This window comes from Eleutherodactylus coqui, chromosome 5 (genome assembly GCF_035609145.1).
Source record: "Eleutherodactylus coqui strain aEleCoq1 chromosome 5, aEleCoq1.hap1, whole genome shotgun sequence".
Taxonomy (NCBI): Eukaryota; Metazoa; Chordata; class Amphibia; order Anura; family Eleutherodactylidae; genus Eleutherodactylus; species Eleutherodactylus coqui.
The window spans coordinates 42,965,833-42,987,576 of record NC_089841.1 but is presented as its reverse complement, the minus strand read 5'-3'; the positions used below and the strand labels follow the sequence as shown (position 1 = coordinate 42,987,576).

At 45.6% G+C, this 21,744-nt stretch overlaps 1 protein-coding gene across 1 annotated transcript in view; it reads right to left on the bottom strand.

The window, feature by feature from the left end:
* The window catches only part of TTC33 (tetratricopeptide repeat domain 33), a 164,777-nt gene that overhangs the window by 68,089 nt on the left and 74,944 nt on the right, over positions 1-21,744 (bottom strand). Inside the window, exon 3 of the mRNA XM_066602390.1 lies at positions 11,633-11,714. Coding sequence (XP_066458487.1) covers positions 11,633-11,714 — 82 coding nt within the window. The remainder of the gene's footprint in view (positions 1-11,632; positions 11,715-21,744) is intronic.

Sequence of the window (21,744 nt, the reverse complement as noted above, 5' to 3'; positions counted from 1 at the left end):
GGTCTGGGCATAGCAGTATAGCCTACATACCAGTAGGGAAAGACTGACATGGACTTAGTATTTTCAGTAGTTCAGATAGATAGAATGTGGTTCCCTTTATGGTTATTGGTTGATTATAGTTCCATCTTGTTGGTTCGTTGGCTTTATGCCCTTCCCTGGGGGTAACCGTTCATCAGGAAGCTTCATGAGCCTCTTAAATTTAGAAAGAAATTGAATAGTCAATCCCTAATTTTGAGGTGATCCCCCGTGGATTAGATATAAAGTATGAACCTGTGTTTGTACAGCATTCACAGAGGTGACGTATAGTTTTTCTCGGTACCATTCTGGGGTATATATGATTTTTTTATTGCTTTTTATACAACCCTTTCTTGGAGATGTGTTGTTTTGACCAAAACACCACAATTTTGGCGGGCATTTTCTTATTTTTTCTCTGGCAGCGTTGGCCATGCAGGATTAATGATGTGATATTTTAATAAACTCGACTTTTACGGGCCCAGTAATACCGATTTTTACATTGTTTTTATTTTTTGATGCCATGACTGGGAAAAGGTTTCTTTTTTTAACTTTTAATATTTTTTATAATTAACAAAAATCTTTTTTTCACTTCATTTTAAGTCCCACGCAGGACTTGAACTTGCAATCGTTTGATTGCCAATACAGAATAATGCCAAGGGCACGGCTCAATAGGCACCATCGTATTTGGTATCACTGCGTCCATAAAAGCCTGTTCTATAAAAGTGACGCATTATTTATCCCACAGGGTGAACGTCGCTCAGAAAAAAAACTAAAACAAGAAAAAAAGCTACTAAAAAGTGATCAATCAATGATATGATACCAACAGAGACTACAGGACGTCACGTAAAAAAGGAGCCCTCGCACAACTATATCGACAGTAAAGTAAAAAAGTTATGGCGGTCAGAAGATACTTTTAAAAATAAATTCCAAAAAGGTACTTTTTTAAAAGTAGTAAAGCATAAAAAAACTATATAAATTATCATCGTAATTATACTGATCCATAGAATAAAGTTATCATGTCCATCTTACACCGTAAACACAAGACCCCCCAAAGACGGCAGGATTGCGTTTTTTTCCATTTCACTGCACTTAGAAATATGTAAAAGTTTTTCAGTGTATTATATGGTACATTACATAGCAGCACTGAAAATGACAAAAAACAAGCCCTCAGAAATCGACAACGATGGATATGTAAGAGCTAGGATTTCTTTGAAAGTGGGGAGGAAAAAAAAAAGATTAAAAAAAAAGGGGGGGGTGATGCGTCGTTAAGGGGTTAAACAACATGGAAGGCAAAACAAATACTGCCCCGCTGTCCTGGGTGGACACCATAATGGTGGGCTCATTTACGTTTTTCCAATGCTACAAGGTAAGCATCAGGTTGCTGTTGCCTTCTAAGTACCTTCCGATGACCTCATCAGTGATGACATCACACATCATCATAGTGTCTATACAGTCAGCTGTTTTTCTCTTTTCTCTGTCACGCCGTCTCTACCACATATACCATATCCACGTACATATCACCCCCCTGTAATAATATAGACGTCACTTGCTGTTTTGCTACCGACGCGTTCCTTACTGACCGGCTCTGCGGCGACTTCCTGTGTGATCTTTGTGGTTTCATATACTATGTTGTTTGTAGCGTGTAATGACCACTTGTTGTGCTTTCTTATCACCGTCTCATTCAGATGTCATTAACCATGTTGACACCAAGTTCCCCTGAATGAAGTTCACCAAGTTTATTAAGAGATGCATTCCTCTTTAATCAGTGGCGCATCTGGTTAGTGCATGCGCCAGGCTGGGCGCTACGAGCTGGTGTTGCTTGCCGCTATATTTTTACGCCAGGTTCTACCGTAAACTATAGAAAATCCGATAAGAAAAACATATCGTAAAAAATCTCATTTCAGTAGGAGAAATAAAAACCTTTTTTTGTAGGCAGGCTGCACCCTCTGCACAAAACAGTATTATAATCCACCTTCTGCTCTGTGTCTGCTGAAACCTGTAATAGCAGAAACTGTTTATGTACAGCCGGTCCGGGAAGTCTCCAGGCCCTAAGGTGTAGCTTTGTGCAAATTAAAATAAAATTCAGGTTTTCCCCTCATTCTGCACTCAGGACCCTATAGTGACGAAGTGACAGAATATTAGAAATCCTTGTAAAATTTTTAAGGATGAAAAACTGACATTTTGACATAAGTATTCACACCCCTTGGTATGATACTTGCAATGTAGCTCTGGGGGCTCCCATTCCTCTTGAACATCTCTGAGATGTTTCTACACCTTGATTGGAGTCACCTGTGGTCAACTCAGTTGATTGGACAACATTTTAAAAGAGACTCCTCATCTATATAAAGGATCACAGTTCACAATGCATATCAGAGCCAAAACCAAGTCATGAGAGGAAAGAACTGCCTGTAGAGCTCAGAGACAGGATTGTGTGGAGGTACAGATCTGGAGAAGCTACAAAAACATTTCTGCTGCACTGAAAGTTCTCAAGAGCCCAGCGGCCTCCATAATTCTTACATGGAAGAAGGTTGGAACAACCAGGACTCTTCCCAGAGCCGCCGACCCACCAAACTATGTAATTGAGGAAGAAGGGTCAATAACCCAATGGTCACTCTGGCTAAGCTACAAAGATCCAGTGTGCAGATGGGAGAAACTTCCAGAAGGCCAGCCATCACTGCAGCCTCCACCAATCTGGGCTTTATGGCAGAGGGGCCAGAAAGAAGCCTCCTCAGTAAAAGACACATGAAAGCCGTGTGGAGTTTACCAAAATCACCTAAAGGACTCAGAATGGGAGAAACAAGATTTTCCGGTCTGACGAACCAAGATGGATCTTTTTGGCCTCAATTCTAAGCATTATGTCTGGAGGAAACCAGGTACCGCTCATCACCTGCCCAACACCAACCCTACAGTGACGCCTGGTGGTGGCAGCATCATGCTGGGGGATAGGGAGGCTGGTCAGGGTGGATGGAAAGCTGCATGGAGCAAAGTACAAGGGATATTAACAAAAACCTGATCCAGAGCATGAGGGACCTCAGACTGGGCAGAAAGTTCAACTTCCAACAGGACAATGACCCTAAGCACATAGTGGTATTAGTGTAGTATGTCTCCACCAGAAGTATGGGTTGGCCGGGCTGACCTACAGGTAACACCCAAAGCTGACAAAAGCTTTTGAGTGGAGACATACTGGACTAATACCCAGTTCATCTCATGTAAAGGCCCATTTATATTAGCCGGATGTCAGGCAAACAATGCCCGATACTCGTCCCTGTGTGTCCTCACTCCCGTGCTGCTGCATAGAAGCGAGTATTGCTGGCTCGCTCAGCAGGTGGGTGAGGCGGCTACAAGAGATTTCACTCCTCGATCTCCCCCCCGCCCCTCCCATTCACTTAACACAGCGGCCAATCAGTACTGAACGGCTACTGTTTACACTGAACGATCAGCGTTCAGGATTTTAAGCTGCATAAAATCATGAATGCTGATTGTTAAGTTTAAATAGCAGCCGTTCAGTACTGAACGGCTGCTGCTAAATTGAATGGAAAGGGGCGGGGGAGAGCAAGGAGTGAAATCTCCCTGAGCCACCCCGGCCCCCTGCTTGACCGTTTGTGCCTTGAGCAGAAAAAAAAGATGTCAAACCTGGAATATACAAGAGGGGTATTAGTGTAGTATGCTTCCACTTTGGAGCTTTTGTCAGCTTTGGGCATCACCTGTAGGTTACCCAGCCAACCCATACTTCCAGTGGAGACATACTATGCTAATACCACACACAGCCAGAACAACATGGTAGTGGCTTAGGGACAACTCTGTGAATGACCTGAAAATGATTGTCCGCAGACAGCCCCCATTCAACCTGACAGAGCGTGAGAGGATTAGTAGAGAAGAATGGCAGAAAATCTCTGAACCCTGGAGAGCCAATCTTGTGGCCTCATACCCAAGAAGACTGGAGGCTGTGATCGCTGTCAAAGGGGCTTCATCCAAATACTGACTACAGGGTGTGAATACTTATGCCATTGCAATTGTTAGTTTTTCATTTTTTAAAAATGACAAAGTAAGAACAGAATGTTAAAAATCTTTGTACATTATGGGGTACGGAGTGCAGAATGATGGGGAAAAGTAGATTTTTTTTCATTTGCACAAGGCCACAACATAACAAAATGTGAAAAAGTGAAAGGGTCTGACCTTTCCGGATCTCCCCCCTGTATACAGGGAAATCAGTGGATTATAATAACCCCCTTCCCTATGCAAAGGGAGTCATGACTGTGCCAACACAGGTGGGGAACATTCACAGGACCTCTGCATGGGGTGGATTTCCTGTTCTCCAGACCAGCCTTTTGGGGTGTGCAACTTAGGGTGCATCATCCCTGAGGTCCTTTCCCCAAGGTTTGCTACCATAAAGAATCTTCGCACTAACAGTATATCAGAATTATGTAGACATTGGTGTTATTTGAGCACTGTATGGCAGTATATACTTAGCCATTCTGCATCACTGCTATTTACGTATGGTACACAATAGTATTATATCTGCAGTGTATAGTGGCGGCTTATAACAGTGTTATTTAGACAACTGTGTGGAAGTGTTATTTGACCAACGTGTCACATTTATTAGGGCACCGCATTGTATGGTGCTATTTATTTGGCACTTGTGTTGAGCAAACTTTTGAAAAGTTCGGTTAGGTTGGCTTGTCGAAACTTGGCAAAAAGTTTGGTTTGGTCCGAATTAGTTTGAACTGGAACTTTACCAATACCCCTAAACAGAAAAAGAGGAGGAAGAGGAGGAAGAAGAAGAGAAGGAAGAGGAGGTGGAAGAAGATGAGAAAGAAGAGGAGGAAGAAAGGCAAGAGGAAGAAGAGAATGAAGAGGAGGAGGAGGAAAAGGAGACAGAGGAGGAGGAAGAAGATGAGAAAGAAGAGGAGGAACAGGAGGAAGAGGAGGAAAGAAGCAGCATGGTGGTAGCTCAATGGTTTCACTGTTGCCTCGTAATACTGGAGTTCTTGGTTTAAATCAGACCAATGACAACATCTGCATGGAGTTTGTATGTTCTCCCCGTGTTCCTGTGGGTTTCTCCTTCCAGATAATTTCCTTTATTTATATAGCGCATACATTTATGGAGGAGGAAAAATATAAGAAGAGATATATGTGGGTTCGGCTGAGACAAACTGCCTGAGTTTCAGGTTTGGGCTGAACCAAAGTTTTAGCAAAGTTAAACCTAAAACAGAGTTTGCCGGTTTTTGTCCGCTCACGACTATTAGGCACCGTGCGGTATAATTATTTATACACTTTATGACCAAACAGAACATCAAGCAACAAGATAAAGCCTTATTTTTTCCTCCACAGTTCTATGTGAAGGCTGAACTGATTTTGTCACTTTGTTCCCGACGGTTTCTCTAGTAGACTGTTTCAACATCCACATGCAAAAGTTACGGCTATTTAAGATCTTATGAGTGTCTTCAAGACGGCGGTCACCTCTGTGTGACCCTGCGCCTTTCTCCATGCAGTCCACAATGTAATGAAACTCATTATGTTTCTCGCACCGAAGAAGAGAAATCAGGCGATGGCTTCAAGACAAACTGAATACAATTTACTCCGCGACTTTATTTCACTCTTAGGGAAATTGAAGACTCGTCTCCGAGGAAGATTAGATCAAAGTCTAGAATTACGACCGATGTTCCTCTGTTTTCAGAATAACACATCTTTTGCTCCAGAGTTCATCTCATGTTCAATGCCTGCCAATATGACTTACTCATTAGAGCCGCGTGTTCCTTCCTAAAAATGCCTCTGAGGGCGAAAGCCAAAAAAGTGATGATTTTACGACCCTCTACCCTACCAGTCGTGACCACAAACTCTTACTGTGCGGTTTACAACGTTCCTGAGAGACTCGGGCTGTAATATCTTCAGCGCTCTACGTTTCTGCAAGCACCAAGTGGAACACAATAGCCGTTGTCCCAGGTTCTGACTTTCCGGCATGAGGGGGGTATGAGCTCCACACGAGTTACCGGAATTATGACTCATGTTGTTGCTTACTGTACAAGGCAGACATGCCAATACTTATAATAATAGCGTTGAACATCTCAGATTCCCGCTGGATGTCTTTCTTCCTTGGTTGGGGGTGAATAATTGTTCCCAAACCGTTATCGCAGGAATGCTTTTAACTTGCACCTCCGATGATGTACAGCAGCTCCGCGCTCTGTATACAAAGCCTCAGGCTGTCCATACTTGACGTGTAAATGAACTGCCATGTATCATTCCAGACAATGAGGTACACCAGCCGCACAGGTGATCATGGAAAACACCAAGAGTGTTTATATCAGGCATCACCCGTACAACGACAAGTCAATTAATACTGATAGGAACTGATCAATCAATGGAAGCCAGGCGCCGTCTGTCACGTTCTGCCATGTGTTACTATCGGTGGGGAGAGATGTAACATTTGTAGTTCTCTCTGATAAACAGGAGCGGATATAAAGTGTTTCTACAAATATACTTGTAATACTGTTCTTCCTGTTTGTTGCCAGAAAATGTTACAATTGAACGATTTATTGTGTGACATCACACTACCATAGGGACAACATGACATCACGCAACCATAGCAGCATTGTGACATCATACTACTATAGAGGCACTGTGAAATCACACTATTATAGAGGATCTGTGAAATCACACTATTATAGACACAATGTGACATATAATCATAGAATGGTAGAGTTGGAAGGGACCTCCAGGGTCATCGGGTCCAACCCCCTGCTCAGTGCAGGATCACTAGATCATCACAGACAGGTATTTGTCCAGTCGCTGTCTGTCCAGCCTCCTGTGGTAACCTGTTCCACTCATTGATCGCTCTTACTGTCAGAAGGTTTTTTCTAAAATCTAATTTGTGTCTCCTTGTACAAATGAGAATAGGGCTGATCCCTCTGCACTGTGACAGCCCTTCAGATATTTGTAGACCGCTATTAAGTCTCCTCTCAGCCTTCTTTTTTGCAAGCTAAACATATCCAGATCCAGTAATCGTTCCTCATAGGACATGATTTGCAGACCGCTCACCATCTTAGTAACTCTTCTCTGAACTTTTTTAATCAGTCTTTTTTTAAAGTGGGATGCCCAGAACTGGACTCAGTATTCCAGATGAGGTCTGACTAGGGAAGAGTAGAGGGGGATAATGACCTCACATGATCTAGACTCTGTGCTTCTCTTAATACATCCCACAATTGTGATCAGTTTCACTCCTCCAATGTTCCCCACTTGACACATTCCTCCAGCCATTTATGACCACTGTTTGAGTTGTAAATCCACCAATCCCATATTTGGTAATTTTTTTCAATAGGGATGCATGTGAACTTGCTCCAGTTTGTCTCTGTCTTCTTTAAAGTGGGATGCCCAAAACTAGACAGAGTATTCCAGATGAGATCTGACTAAGGAAGAGTAGAGGGGGATAATGACCTCATGTGATCTAGACTCTATGCTTCTCTTAATACATCCCAGAATTGTGTTTGTCTTTTTGGCTGCTGCATCACATTGTTGACTCATGTTCAGTCTGTGATCTATTAGTATACCCAAGTCTTTTTCACATATGCTGCTGCTTAGCCCAATTCCTCCCATTCTGTATGTGCTTTTTCCATTTTTCTTGCCCAGATGTATGACTGCATTTCTGCTTGCCAAATACCATTCTGTTAGTCGCTGCCCACTGTTCATGCTTTTCTAGATCTTTTTGAATACTCTCTCTCTCTTCCCTAGTGTTAGCTATTCCTCCTAGCTTTGTGTCGTCAGCAAATTTTCCTATCAATTCCCTCCTCCAGATCATTTATAAAAGTGTTGAACAACACTGGGCCTAGGACAGAGCCTTGTGGTACCCCACTTGATACATTCTTCCACTTGCGTGCAGCCATTTATGACCACTCTTTCAGTACGATCATTCATTTGTGAATCCACCTAACAGTTGCCTTGTCAATCCCATATTTGGTCATTTTTTCAATAAGTATGATATTAGATACTTTGTCAAATGCTTTACTAAAGTCATGATATACTATATCTACTGCATTTCCCTGATCAACCCAGCTGGTGATACTATCATAGAAGGAAATTAGATTTGTCTGGCATAACTTGTTTTTTACAAACCCATGCTGACTCTGGTTAATTACTCCATTCTCATCCAAGTACTTGCATACATGCTGTTTAATAATTTGTTCAAAGATCTTTCCCTGTATAGAAGTCAGGCTCACAGGCCTGTAGTTTCCTGGATCCACCTTATTCCCTTTTTTGAAGATAGGGACAACATTTGCCCTTTTCCAATCTTCTGGGACTCTCCTGTTCTCCAGGAATTTTCAAAGATTAAGGCTGCCTGCACACGGCTGGAACGGATCCCGCTGCAAGAATTCTCGCAGCGGGACCCGACCAGAGCTCCTGCAGGGACCAGCACAGCACTCACCTCTCCCGCTGCTCAAAGAGCCCTGCACAGAAATAGGACATGCCACGATTTGTTTTCTAGGCGTGATTTCGCACGGACAAATTGCAGCTGTCTGCCTAGGATTGCGTTTTCTAACACAATCCTATGGCAGCTTCCACGGGCGGAAATTCTGCGGGAAATCCCGCCGCGGAATTTCCGCCCGTGTGCAGGGGGCCTAAGGCGAGTGGTTCAGCAATTACCTCTGCTGCTTCTTTTAGTATCCTAGGTTGTAAATTATCTGGACCTTGAGCCTTGAATACATTTATTTATCTAAGTGTTCCCTCACCATCTCTCTGCTTACAGATAGCCTGCCTAATTTTATTCCCCCAATAGCATAGGGAAGATCAGTTGAGGTTACATCTACTTTCTGAGAGTACATCACAATATTTTAGGGGCACCATGAAATCGCACTATTCTAGGGGCACCGTGACATCACACTACTATGGGGGCACCGTGACACCACACTACTTTAGGGGCACTGTGACATCGCACTACTATAGGGGCACTGTGACATCGCACTACTATAAGGGCGCTGTGACATTACACTACTATAAGGGCGCTGTGACATTACACTACTATAGGGGCACCGTGACATCACACTACAATAGGGGCACCGTGACATCACACTACTATAAGGGCTCGGTCGCATCACAAAATTATAGGGGCACTGTGACATCACATTATTGTAGGGGCTCTGTGATAACATACTGTTATAGAAGAACTGTGACACCACACTGTTATATGGGCACTGTGACATCACAAAATTATTTCTGCGCTTTGACATCATACTACTATATTTATTTGAATCACTGTGAGCACTCTGACATCACACTATAATATGGGCACAGTGACATCATACTATTCTAGAGGCACTGTGATATCACACTACTATAGGGACACTGCGACATCATGCTGATATAGAGGCAGATCAGTTTATACTAAGGGTATTTAGATGAGACCGTGTCGGCTAACGACCCGCATGTGCTGTGAAGGTGACTTGCTGCTGCCAAACTATGTATCACATGCCTTTAGTATGGATCGTTACTGTGCCACGGTTTTACTGCAAATTCCAGCATTTTTGTAAGGTCTGTTGCACACTGGTGTTTTTTACTTTCCGTTTAGCTGTTCCGTAGTGGGAGAAGCAGAAGGGAAAGACAATGTTCTACTTTTCCTGCCCATAGTAATGCACTGAGGCTGAAGACCTTCAGTTTTAATCTGTTTTTCAATTTTCTGTCTCCGTTCCATTTCTACACTGGAACAAGAGCGCGGACCGCGGCGCTCTAATTTTCAGTCTAAAAACATGGAAATTGAACATGTAGTTCTTTCCGCTTCATATCAGGTTTTATTTCTGAGTACATGGGGCGAGAAGGAGACAACAGGAGGGGAAGATAAACAGGCCAACAGTACAAAAAAACGGACCCACTGAAAACAGTGAAAGACGGAAGTGAAACGATAATGAACAGAAATGATACTTTGTATATTAAGGATCTGGTTGGTGGTGTATCTGCCAAAAAAGGAAAGAATGCTTTCTGCTCATTCCTGCTTCACTTTCATATACTGTTTTATACACAATTCAGTTTCTTTTACAAAACAGGATCTGCCAAGAAAACAGTAGTGTGAACTCAGCCTGAGGAGGCGTTGTCACCGGCGAGAAAATCGTGCGGGTTTTGTCCGTTGCCAAACACGCAAAATGTGCACGAAAATACAACCTATTATTTGTACTGGGTGTATTTATATGGGGGGTTTGTCTCTCGCAGCGATTACGGAATGATCTATTTTCATGCCGATGAGCGTCCGCCCGCACATTGCACAGCACACGGATGGGGGCGCCGTTAGCTGTGCGACTCACTGTCTCCTGTGTGACTCACTGTCTCCTGTGTGAAGGCACCCTTAGGCTTTGTTCACATAGCATAAGGATTGCAATGAAAATGGCGCATAAAACTCTGTGTGGTCGCCGTGGATTCGTGACACAGATGTTTATTTGCTGCAGATCTGCGCAGAGATTTAGATCAGTCAATGGGAGAAATTCATGTGCGGATTTTGCGCAGAATCAGTCAGTGTAGACTATGATGCGGATTCCTATTAAGACCAATGATTCATATCAGGGTGCGGATTTTACCGCAGATTTGATGTGGAAATGGCGCAGATTCCGAACCCATTGCAAGAAATGTCCTGTGAACGTATCTGTACAAGTAAAACACATTAAAAAAATTGTGATGCTGGAAAAAAACTCGCGCGGCCGGGAACACGTGGGGTTTTGTAGCTCTTTCTTTTGGGTGCGTGGTACAATAACGCCAATGTCTGCACACAGAATAACAGACGCCAACACACGGCGCCTGGTTTTACATAGATTGTACGATATACTTCAGATTACTCCGGCCCTTAGGATGACACACGTCAGATAACAGGAAAACAATATGGCCAGGATCACATGAGCGTGTGCTGACAGCGCATTATGTGCGTGCGTATCGCGCGTGTAACACACTGTAACAATCTGCCATAGGCTCCCATGTTGCACAAAATACGCACACAAGAAAAATCTCTGCATGTTCGATCTTGGTGCATATTACGCCAACGTAGTGCATGGCGATTGGCGGCGCACAGCATGTACACAATGTCATTGAATTACAGCCGTGTGAGCCCGGGAAACAAATCGCGGTGTGTCCTATTTTTGCGTGTCCTCTCGCATTGCATCTCCTTTGAAAACAATAGGAGATGTGATACAAGAGAACGCACAAAAATGGGGCATGCGGCGATTTGTTTACCGCATCACATCGCAGTGCCATGCAGGAAAATATCACTCATGTGTATGACCTCACGTCACTTCGGGGAAGCCGCGGCGGAGGATCGTGACTTCCCCGAAGTGATGCAAGGCGGTTTTGAGAGAAAAACGCCTTGCATTCGCAGGGAAAATGCATGTTGACGAGCGTGAAATCACGGCCTGATATCGCACGGGGTTCATTATTGTGCGATTTTCTCGCCCGTGTGAAAGAGCCCTTATATATATGCTTCCAGCTTTGTTCTTGATGATGCAGCATAAATGTAGGATTTTACGGATGGTGCTTCTTGCACCTTTGGTTAGTTGGCCAGGTGTATATATGCAGTCCAGGTGAAGCGCTGACTACCTGCCAACTACCGGTCACAGCAGTATACTCAGACTATGGCGTGAGGTATGTAGCGCACCTGAGCCTTCATCTCGTACAGAGCGGCGTCTTCGGGTGTGAGGTGGATCGCCTCGTCCCATTTCTTTATGGCCTCCAGGTGCCTAAAAAGACAGAAAACAGCTGCGGATTATTATTACATCTCCCAGAAAGGACTTATATTCGTGGTCCGTAAATGCGCCATATTTACAATCAACGTACTTCTCGCATCTTATACTTTATTCTAGCAAACCAATCAGCACTCCAAACTGCTTCTTCAGGTCTGCCCATTCCACGACAGTAAGTGCATGTGGAGGGGTCACCTGGCATGTATTATACTGGCTCACCGAACATAACTGCTCGTTCTGGAGCCGCCCGTCTTCTAACTGTTGATGGGTGCAGATATGCCGGATAATGCTCCAACAATAACTTCTTTCCGCTCCTTTAAAAACCCTACTGTGAGTTTTGGACTAACAACCTCAGAGGTAAAACTACATCCGACCACAAGCCCAAGACCGACGGTAGCATCTAGAGTGGCCAGCACAACATATCTGGTAGTCCGGGGCCGATGGGCATTTCACTGCCGGCATACTGGTGCGGCCGCCTCTCCTGCTATCCTCACTTGTACGGCGCTGCAGCGTCAGGATCTCCGAGGACAGCATGCTTAGGGAAGTACATATATTTTTGGCATTTTGTGTAGTAGTATTATAAAAGCGGCATAATTGCTTTGGAGGCACTGGGGGCACCTGGACCCACTATTTCTACTAACATGGCACTTTTACTATTACAGGGACACCTGGGGGCACTATAGCTATTAAAAGGTTTTCCAGGGAAATACTATTGATGACCTATCATCAGGATAGGTCATCAATAGTTGATCGGCTGGGGTCCGTCGCTCGAAACCCTGACCGATCAGTTGAGCGGGCACATGCCGTCAGCGCCGCAAATACACATAGATCGGAGCGGAAGTTTCTGGGCTGACCTCTGTGTAGTGTCCGGCGTTTGTAACTGCAGGCACAGCTTGTGTTAATGTCAATGAGAGGCGTGCCACAGAGGTCGGCGCAGAGGCTTCCGGTTCAAATACACAGAGATCGGAGTGGAAGCCTCCGCTCCGACCTCTTTATAGTGCCTGGCACTTGTAACTGTGGGCACGGCTGCCGTTGATTTCAATAAGAGCCGTGCCTGCAGTTAAAATCGCCAGCACTACACAGAGGTGGGCGAGGAGACGTCTGTGTATTTGCGGCGCTGACGTCATGTGCCTGCTCGGCTGATCGGCTGGGGTCACTTCTGATCCCGTGCCATCCACAGGATGTAAAGGTTACATCCTGTCGTGTTAAGTACCACGCTGCCATGATGTACCCTTACGTCCTGTGGCGTTAAAGGGTTAATGGGAGACCTGGGAGCACTATGACTATTAAGTGAACACCATGGGGAACTATGACTATTCAGAGGATACCATAGGGTGCTATGAGTTTTAATAGGAGACCTGGGGGCACTATGGCTATTAAGGAGACACCTGGGGGCACTATGGCTATTAAGTGGACATTTGGAGGCACTATGAGTATTACAGAAACACCATGGGGTGCTATGACTATTACAAGGACACCTGGGGGCACTATGGCTATTAAGACGACACCTGGAGGCACTATGAGTATTACAAGGACACCTGGGGGTACTATGGCTATTACAAGGACACCTGGGGGCACTATGGCTATTAAGACGACACTTGGAGGCACTATGAGTATTACAAGGACACCTGGGGTCACTATGAATATAAATAGGACACTTGATTAACTACATATCACACTAAGAAAACTTGCAAAATGTGTTTTATAAGTTTAGATTTTTAGAGGCTTAAGGCCCTTTTACACGGGACGATTATCGCTCTGGTTGTTCAGGCTCCTGCGTTCCTGCGGGGTTTTGGACGATAATCGTCCTGTGTAAAACGTGCAGAAACTGAATGGCTGGAGGAGAATCGTCCAGTCGTTCAGTTTCAGCATGCTTAAAATCCTGAATGACAATTGTTCAGTGTAAACAGCAGCTGTTCAGTACTGAGCGTCCGCTGCTGACAGTGAATAGAGAGGGGCGGGTGGAGAGCGGGGAGAGAACTCTCCTCCAACCGCCCCGCCTTCCTGCTGGCTACGCTGTGAGCGATCCTACGATATACGCTCCTGTGTAAGAGCACGGGAGCGAGTTCACAAGGGGACGAGCGTCAGGCATCGTTTGCCCGATACTCGGCCAATGTAAAAGGGGCCTTTACTTTGTAACTAGAAGTATTTATTACACTTTCATTGTCTTTACTTACAAAGTGAACTGCTAAAAACCTATCTGCGGCCCCAAAAGGTTTGCAAGCTTTTGATTTTGGCAGCCATCTCACCAACACCATCATAGTTACATCCCATCTTAGGTAACCCAGTTTTTCACCTGGGGTTAGAAAACACCCGTTCCATCTTGGACAATAAGCTTAGAGCCCAGATGGGTATCAGAGTTAATTCTATCACACATTTCTGGACTATGTGCCCTCACAACCTGGCAAATTATCCAAGTTCATCACATTTTATGTTCATTGCCTCTGGCTGAGAATGTTGATTGCACAAAGACTCAGTTTGAATGTATATGCTCAACGCCCGGCAGTATTCAACATGTATAGATTACTGGTCTCACCAACAAATATGGCGGATCCATAGGAGAGGGATTTAGGATGGTATTGTCTGAAGATCAGAAGGTTGGGTTATATACAATCATCTCTGGCTAGTCATATACAGGAGACGTGTTGGTGTGGAGTACCTTCCTGAACACCGACTTTAGTTCTTCCTATCCCATCCATATGTTGGAGATGCAGATGAGTACACTACTACACATATCCTAGGATTGTCCTCTGTTGGCCAGCTTTTGGTCAGAGGTATGGTGTATATCTTCTAAGTTCACAGATTTTTCCGTACTCAAGTCTTCCGCCTTCTTCCAACCCCATCCGTGTGACATACACTATCTACATACACGCTTCTTCCAACCCCATCCGCTATCTACATACACGCTCCGCAAGTCGTCATCTAGCTAACACTGCCAGGACTTGTATACCGGCCCTTCGGGAACAAACTACTCCACCTACAGCAGACCATCGGCTTAAAAGGGCTCAGGAGATGATGATGATAGAGGATCTACTTCTAGGCCCAATGCACACAGGCATACAGCATTTGCACTGCGGGGTCTGGAGGAAATACAGGCCATAGGACGTGCACTGAATAATACATTTCCATGCCCACGAGTGGAAATCAAGTGCGATATTCCGCTCGCAGGGTGGAAATCGCAGCATGTCCTATTCTAGTGCAAACCTCGCAGAGGCTCGCACTATCTACGTCATCGCCGGCAGAGATCCTCTTTAATGGTTTTATGTTTTTGATTATGAAAAACCGACTTGACCAACAAGTAAACCCAAGAGGACTGACAACGCCCTTACCCATCCCGGCCAAGGTCAGCAACCACTGACCCGCTGTTTACAGACACATGAAAAAAGAGGCCAAAATAGACATTCATTTCTAAGAACGCAACGGATTTCCCAAAGGGCATCATTCCTGCTCTTGTTGTGTCTAGGAAATGATTTTCAGGCATCCAAATACTGCAAAAATTCTAAAAAAAACACACATGGTAAAGAACAATCCCTCCCCTAGAAGTTATCGGAGGGATGAAACTTTCTCCGTGTGATTATAACGTTGTTATCAGTAAGTGATTACAGTATGAGAGCAGAAGGGTCATTTATTGTGGAGAACTGACCCCTTGTAGAAAGGCTCTAGTACCCTGTTGTACCGCCTCTAGCTTGGATACAAGATGTGATACAGGCAGGCATGGAGGCTCTAGTACCCTGTTGTACCGCCTCTAGCTTGGATACAAGATGTGATACAGGCAGGCATGGAGGCTCTAGTACCCTGTTGTTCTGCCGCTAGCTTGGATACAAGATGTGATACAGGCAGGCATGGAGGCTCTAGTACTTTGTTGTACTGCCGCTAGCTTGGATACAAGATGTGATACAGGCATGGAGGCTCTAGTACCCTGTTGTACTGCCTCTAGCTTGTATACAAGATGTGATATGGGAAGGCATGAAGGCTCTAGCACCCTGTTGTACCGCCTCTAGCTTGGATACAAGATGTCATACTGGCAGGCATGGAGGCTCTAGTACCCTGTTGTACCACCTCTAGTTTGTATACAAGATGTGATATGGGCGGGCAAGGAGGCTCTAGTACCCTGTTGTACCGCCTCTAGCTTGGATACAAGATGTGATACGGGCCGGCATGGAGGCTCTAGTACCCGGTTATACTGCCTCTAGCTTGTATACAAGATGTGATACAGGCAGGCATGGAGGCTCTAGTACCCTAATGTATCGCCTCTAGCTTGGATACAAGATGTGATACGGGGGGGCATGGAGGCTCTAGTACCCTGTTGTACCGCCTCTAGCTTGGATACAAGATGTGATACGGGGGACATGGAGGCTCTAGTACCCTGTTGTACTGCCTCTAGCTTGGATACAAGATGTGATACGGGCAGGCATGGAGGCTCTAGTACCCTGTTGTACCGCCTCTAACTTGGATACAAGATGTGATACAGGTGGGCAAAGAGACTCTAGTACCCTGTTGTACTGCCTCTAGCTTGTATACAAGATGTGATACAGGTGGGCATAGAGACTCTAGTACCCTGTTGTACCGCCTCTAGCTTGGATACAAGTTGTGATACAGGCATGGAGGCTCTAGTATCCTGTTGTATCACCTCTAGCTTGTATACAAGATGTGATCAGGGTGGGCATGGAGGCTATAGTACCCTGTTGTACCATCTATAGCTTGTATACAAGATGTGATATGGGCGGGCATGGAGGCTCTAGTATCCTGTTGTACTGCCGCCAGCTTGGATACAAGATGTGATACAGGTGGGCATGGAGGTTCTAGTACCCTATTGTACCGACTCCAGCTTGGATACAAGATGTAATATGGGCGGCATGAGGGCTCTAGTACCCTGTTGTACCATCTCTAGCTTGGCTACAAGATGTGATACAGGCAGGCATGGAGGCTCTAGAACCTTGTTGTACTGCCTCTAGCTTAGATACAGGATGTAATACACGGGGCATGGAGGCTCTAGTACCCTGTTGTATCGCCTCTAGCTTGGATACAAGATGTGATACCGGCGGGCATGGAGGCTCTAATACCCTGTTGTACCACCTCCAGCTTGGATACAAGTTGTGATACGGCCAGACATGGAGGCATACAGGTTCTGTATGGTATCCTGCAGCATATCGCTCCACATTTGCTGTAACTGATCTACTAGATCATGTAAACTCATTGGCTGTGGAAGCTGGTGTCCCAGATGGTCCCACACATGCTCTTATAGTGATAAATCTGGTGACCGGGCAGCCACGAAAGTGTGACAATGTTGTGGGGACTTCCTATGACCCCCTTGTGTGTGCGGAAGCCTCTTGGAAGCCACCATGAGAGGAACACATGTGGCTGCAAGATGTCCTGAACATATCACTGAGCTGTCATTGTCCCTCATACAACTACTAGGGGGGACCGACTGTTCTATGCGATGGCCTCACAGACCACCACACCAGCAGGGGGCAGTGTGCCGCTCCACAGCAAAAGCAGGATTGAGGCGCTCACCCTGAGGTCTCCAGACACAAACACGGCCGTCGTCAGTGCCTAAACTAAACCTGGATTCATTGCTGAATACAACCGGTTCCACTCCATAGCGTCCAGTTTCATTGCATGAAATCACTGCAAACGGAGGTGACGGTGGGTGTCAAAGGCCGTACATGTAATGGGCGCCATGAGGCCAAATGTCCTTCAGACAAGTGCCTGCAAACACTTCCAACAGACACAGGGGCCTGTAACAATGGCGCCACCTATCTCTGGATGATAGATAATGAAATAATTGAAGCTTCCCTTGCTTATCAGACAATCCTCTCTACTGGTGGTTTGTCGGGGGCGTCCTGAGCCTAGTCTGGTTATATACTACCCGAACGTGTCCACTGACCCCAATACCCCCTTAACAGTCTGGTCAGACACTCCTTTCTACTGGTGGTCTGTAAGGGGGTCCTGAGCCCGGTCACCTTGTGTGCCCTCACACATCCACTGGTCCCAACACTTCCTAAGAGTCTGGTCAAATGCTCCTCTCTACTGGTGGTCTGTTGGGGGTCCTCAGCCTGGTCACCTTGTGTCCTTACACATCCACTGGTCCCAGCACCCTCTAACAGTCTGGTCAGATGCTCCTCTCTACTGGTGGTCTGTAGTGGGCACCCTGAGCCTGGTCACCTTGTGTGCCCTCACACATCCACTGGTCCCAACACCCCCTAACAGTCAGGTCAGACGCTCCTCTCTACTGGTGGTCTATTGGGGGGTCCTGAATCCGGTGACCTTGTGTGCCCTCACACATCCACTGGTCCCAACACCCCCTAACAGTCAGGTCAGATGCTCCTCTCTACTGGTGGTCTGTTGGGGGTTCCTGAGCCCGGTCACCTTGTGTGCCCTCACACATCCACTGGTCCCAACACCCTCCAACAGTCAGGTAAGAATGGCCAGGTGGGGGTAATTCATCGATATGACCATCCAGCTCCTCACATCCCAATAATGTGCCCCTCTCAGACTCTGGTAACGGGGTGAAATCTCTTCTCTGCGTTGTAGAGGCGTCTAGTGGCCAACAAGCTCTACACAAGCGGAAGAAGAGGTCACTACACACAAGGAGCCTCCGAGAGCCTCTTATAGGCCAAGGGGGGAACCACTTTTAGGGCCTCAGTGACAAGACCGTTCATCTAATCACCACGACTCTCATCATTTTGTATATCTACCTGAGATGGAACTGCAGGACGGATTTTTGACAAAGTCTTTGTTAATATTTATGTAAAGTATAACAATACATTTAGAGGTGCCCCCCACATTACAAAGGGTAAAAGTAGAGTCTCCAGTTCGGGACTTTCATCTACCAGCCAAGGTAGAAAGCAGTCTGTTTGGAGGATCCAGCACATCTATGTATTACATGGACAGCCCACTGATTTCAATAAGAACTGCGTAGTGCTTTATTTCTCCTGTGGGGGTGCTGCTGGCAACAGAACACCGTTAAACAGCTAATCACTGGAGGTCACATCAGCTTTACATCCTGCGGATCACTTTTTTTTATAAGGGAACCATTCTAACAAAAAATTGTTCAAAGTGAAAACCTCCATAAATGTGTCGCTAATAAGATAAATTACACTAAAGTAAATACCTTGACTGGCCCTTTTATTAGTGCCCAGCCCTCTCACAATTGCTGCCTCCTTGTATAGAAATTATCCCCGTGACCCCGAAGCATAAAATCACATGACAAGTTTTCCGTGGATCAGTTTCAGTGTGAATCCACATTAGATGGGAAAATCCAGCGATTTGAGTGACTTCCAGGTCATCGGTGCTAGACTAGCCGGGGCCGGGGCCGGGGTGTGGGGAGTATATAGAGAATAGAGTGATTGAGGAAAACGTCCAGTGAAAGAGGATCGTGTGGATGGAAACAACTCATCACTGAAAGGGGTCAGAGGAGGATGTCAGGAAGCGTTCAGAAAAACGCACTGCGCAGTCAGCCAAATACAATACTGGTGCTCCAACTAACATGTCTGAACGCAGGACTTGCCGTTCCTCATCACGGATGGGATATAACAGCCGTTGAGCAGTTCCAGCCCCATTGTGTCTAACAGAAACAGAAACGTGAGACTCCGGGGGGCAAAAGAACACAAAAATTGTATCACTGAGCAGCGGAGAAACATCTCCTGGTCAGATGGATCCAGATTTCTGTACTGACCTCAGATCGGCACTATACTGATGGAAGGTCAGAATTTGGCATAAGCAGCATGAATTGATGATCCCTTCCTGTCAGCTGGTCAGAACATGTCAGCACCCCCAACTAATCTGTGGCAACTACAAGAAGCTTTCTGTCCACAGGGGCCGATATTCCTGCAGAACGACGTAATCACTTAGCGGAACAAACCGCTGCAGTTCTTAAGATCAAAGGAGATCCAACACACTAGGATGAGGTCTAATAAAGGGGCTGTTCAGTGTAGAGTGAAATTCTCTTCCGTCAAACATTTGTTTCGGCGATTTCTTAGTTTGGTTTATCGGATGGTACAGTATATAGTCACCTAACTTTCTCAGGCCTCTGATTGTAAACCTCGCTAGCTGTATTGTAATATATCCCCAACTCCCATATGAAGGCATTGTTAGACAGATCTACTTTCAGGGCTGTGGGAAAGCTGAGTGACAACCTATCAGATATCTGTAATTCAGAATGTACTGGTTGTCACCCAAAATTTCTTTATAAAGTAAATACTTGAAGGGGTTTTGTTGCTAAAACAAAAAATGTATTAACTGCTGGGCCAGGCCTAAAATAAGATATTAGCATGTACTCACCTCTCCTCGGCCCCCTTGGATGCAGCTGAATGGCTCCCACAGCCTCTGTGTATACAGACTGGCGGAAATCAGGTCACCACTGCAGCCAGTCAGAGGTCACAGCATCACCATCAGAACTCCTGAAATCAACTCTCACATTGCTATGGTGCCAGAAGTTTTGGAAGGCAGCGCCTCTGATTGGCTGCAGCAGTCACTTAATTCCTGTTGGTCCATACACAGAGAAGCTGGGGCGGTGGGAGCCATACAGCTGCATGCAAAGGGGCTGAGGAGAGGCGAGTATACACTCTAGTTTCATTTTAGGGCGGGCCTAGGGGCTAGTAAAATTTTTGCTTAAGTGATAAAACCCCTTTAAGAAAAAATATTTAAAGAATTTGTTCAAAAAGAGATTTTATTTTTGGGGCAGACACTCTTTACTACTTACCACTTAACTTATTGATTTGTCACCTATGGTCCTTCAGTACTTGTAAAAGCTGTGCAACGACCGAGACACAAGGCCCATGCTGAGGAGCTGGCGGGGTAGAGATGGTACTTGTCACGCTGGTGTTACCAGACTCCTCCCCGCAGGGACGCACAGAACCTCAGCGCAAGTACCGCTAGGCCTCTTCCAGGCAACGCCGGGTCAGCGATTACCTGTATACGTGTGTAATGGACTGTAGATGTTGTCACTTGTGACGCCACCATTTCTTCTCACCGATGACTCTTCGGCAGTAGAAACAAAGAGAGTCCACACACGATTTAACTTGAGAAACTCAATCACTGGGAACAGGCAGTAACTGGCAAACTTTACATCAGGTTTTGCAGAATACAGCTTACTCCCTCGTGCAGGTAAAGACAGCAGTAGCAGACGGTCAGGGCGGGAGAACACGGCATGAAACGGGGCCTACAGTTGCTCTCTGTATGACTCCGCTCCTGGACACGCACACTCCAGGATAACACCCGAGGGGGACACAACACTCCTCAGACACTGACTTGAGACTTAGAAGGTAAATTGCTGCGCGGCGCACTCTTTCTACTCTCTCTCACTCCTCACAAGTGGTTCCTGGAATTGGGGACCTCAGGATACCTCTCTTCTGCTTCCATCCCTTCACCACATGAGGGTTGAAGGTACCCCCATGCAGCCGGCACTCGCACTCCACACACTACTGTTTGCAGAAGATGGACAAAAGACGAACCACACCTAATTCTCAATCACTCATATTTATAATCACATGACATCATGTGACTAGACAGACTTGATACTTTCCCAGACATATCCCAGCCACTTGCAGACATTAACCTCTTACATGCTGCAGCTCTGCAATACACATAACTAAAGACAAGACAATTTGCACAGTACATCCACATACAAGACATGACATGTATGACAATTATGGAAGGACTAGATATATAGACTTCGGACCACTATAGCTACAATTACCAGTATGCTGAGGGTTGTAGTTCGACAACAGCCACAGTCTATAAGAAAATAAATGCCGCAGAATGATAACATCCAGTTACAGTAAGTTCTCCCGGACCGGTAGGTGGGCTCAGCAGCAGACACAGACTGCACCATCCTCATCTCACATAAATCTGGAGGTAAAGGGCCGGTCACATGAGATATCGCCATATACAGGTCCCGGTATGACCGTATTGCATAATTGTCACTGCACCCTTTAATTCCTGTACGACGCTACGGAACATGTAGGCGCTTTACATAATGGTCATTAGAAGATGTGGAATGTGGGTTTCATGCATTCTTTAGACG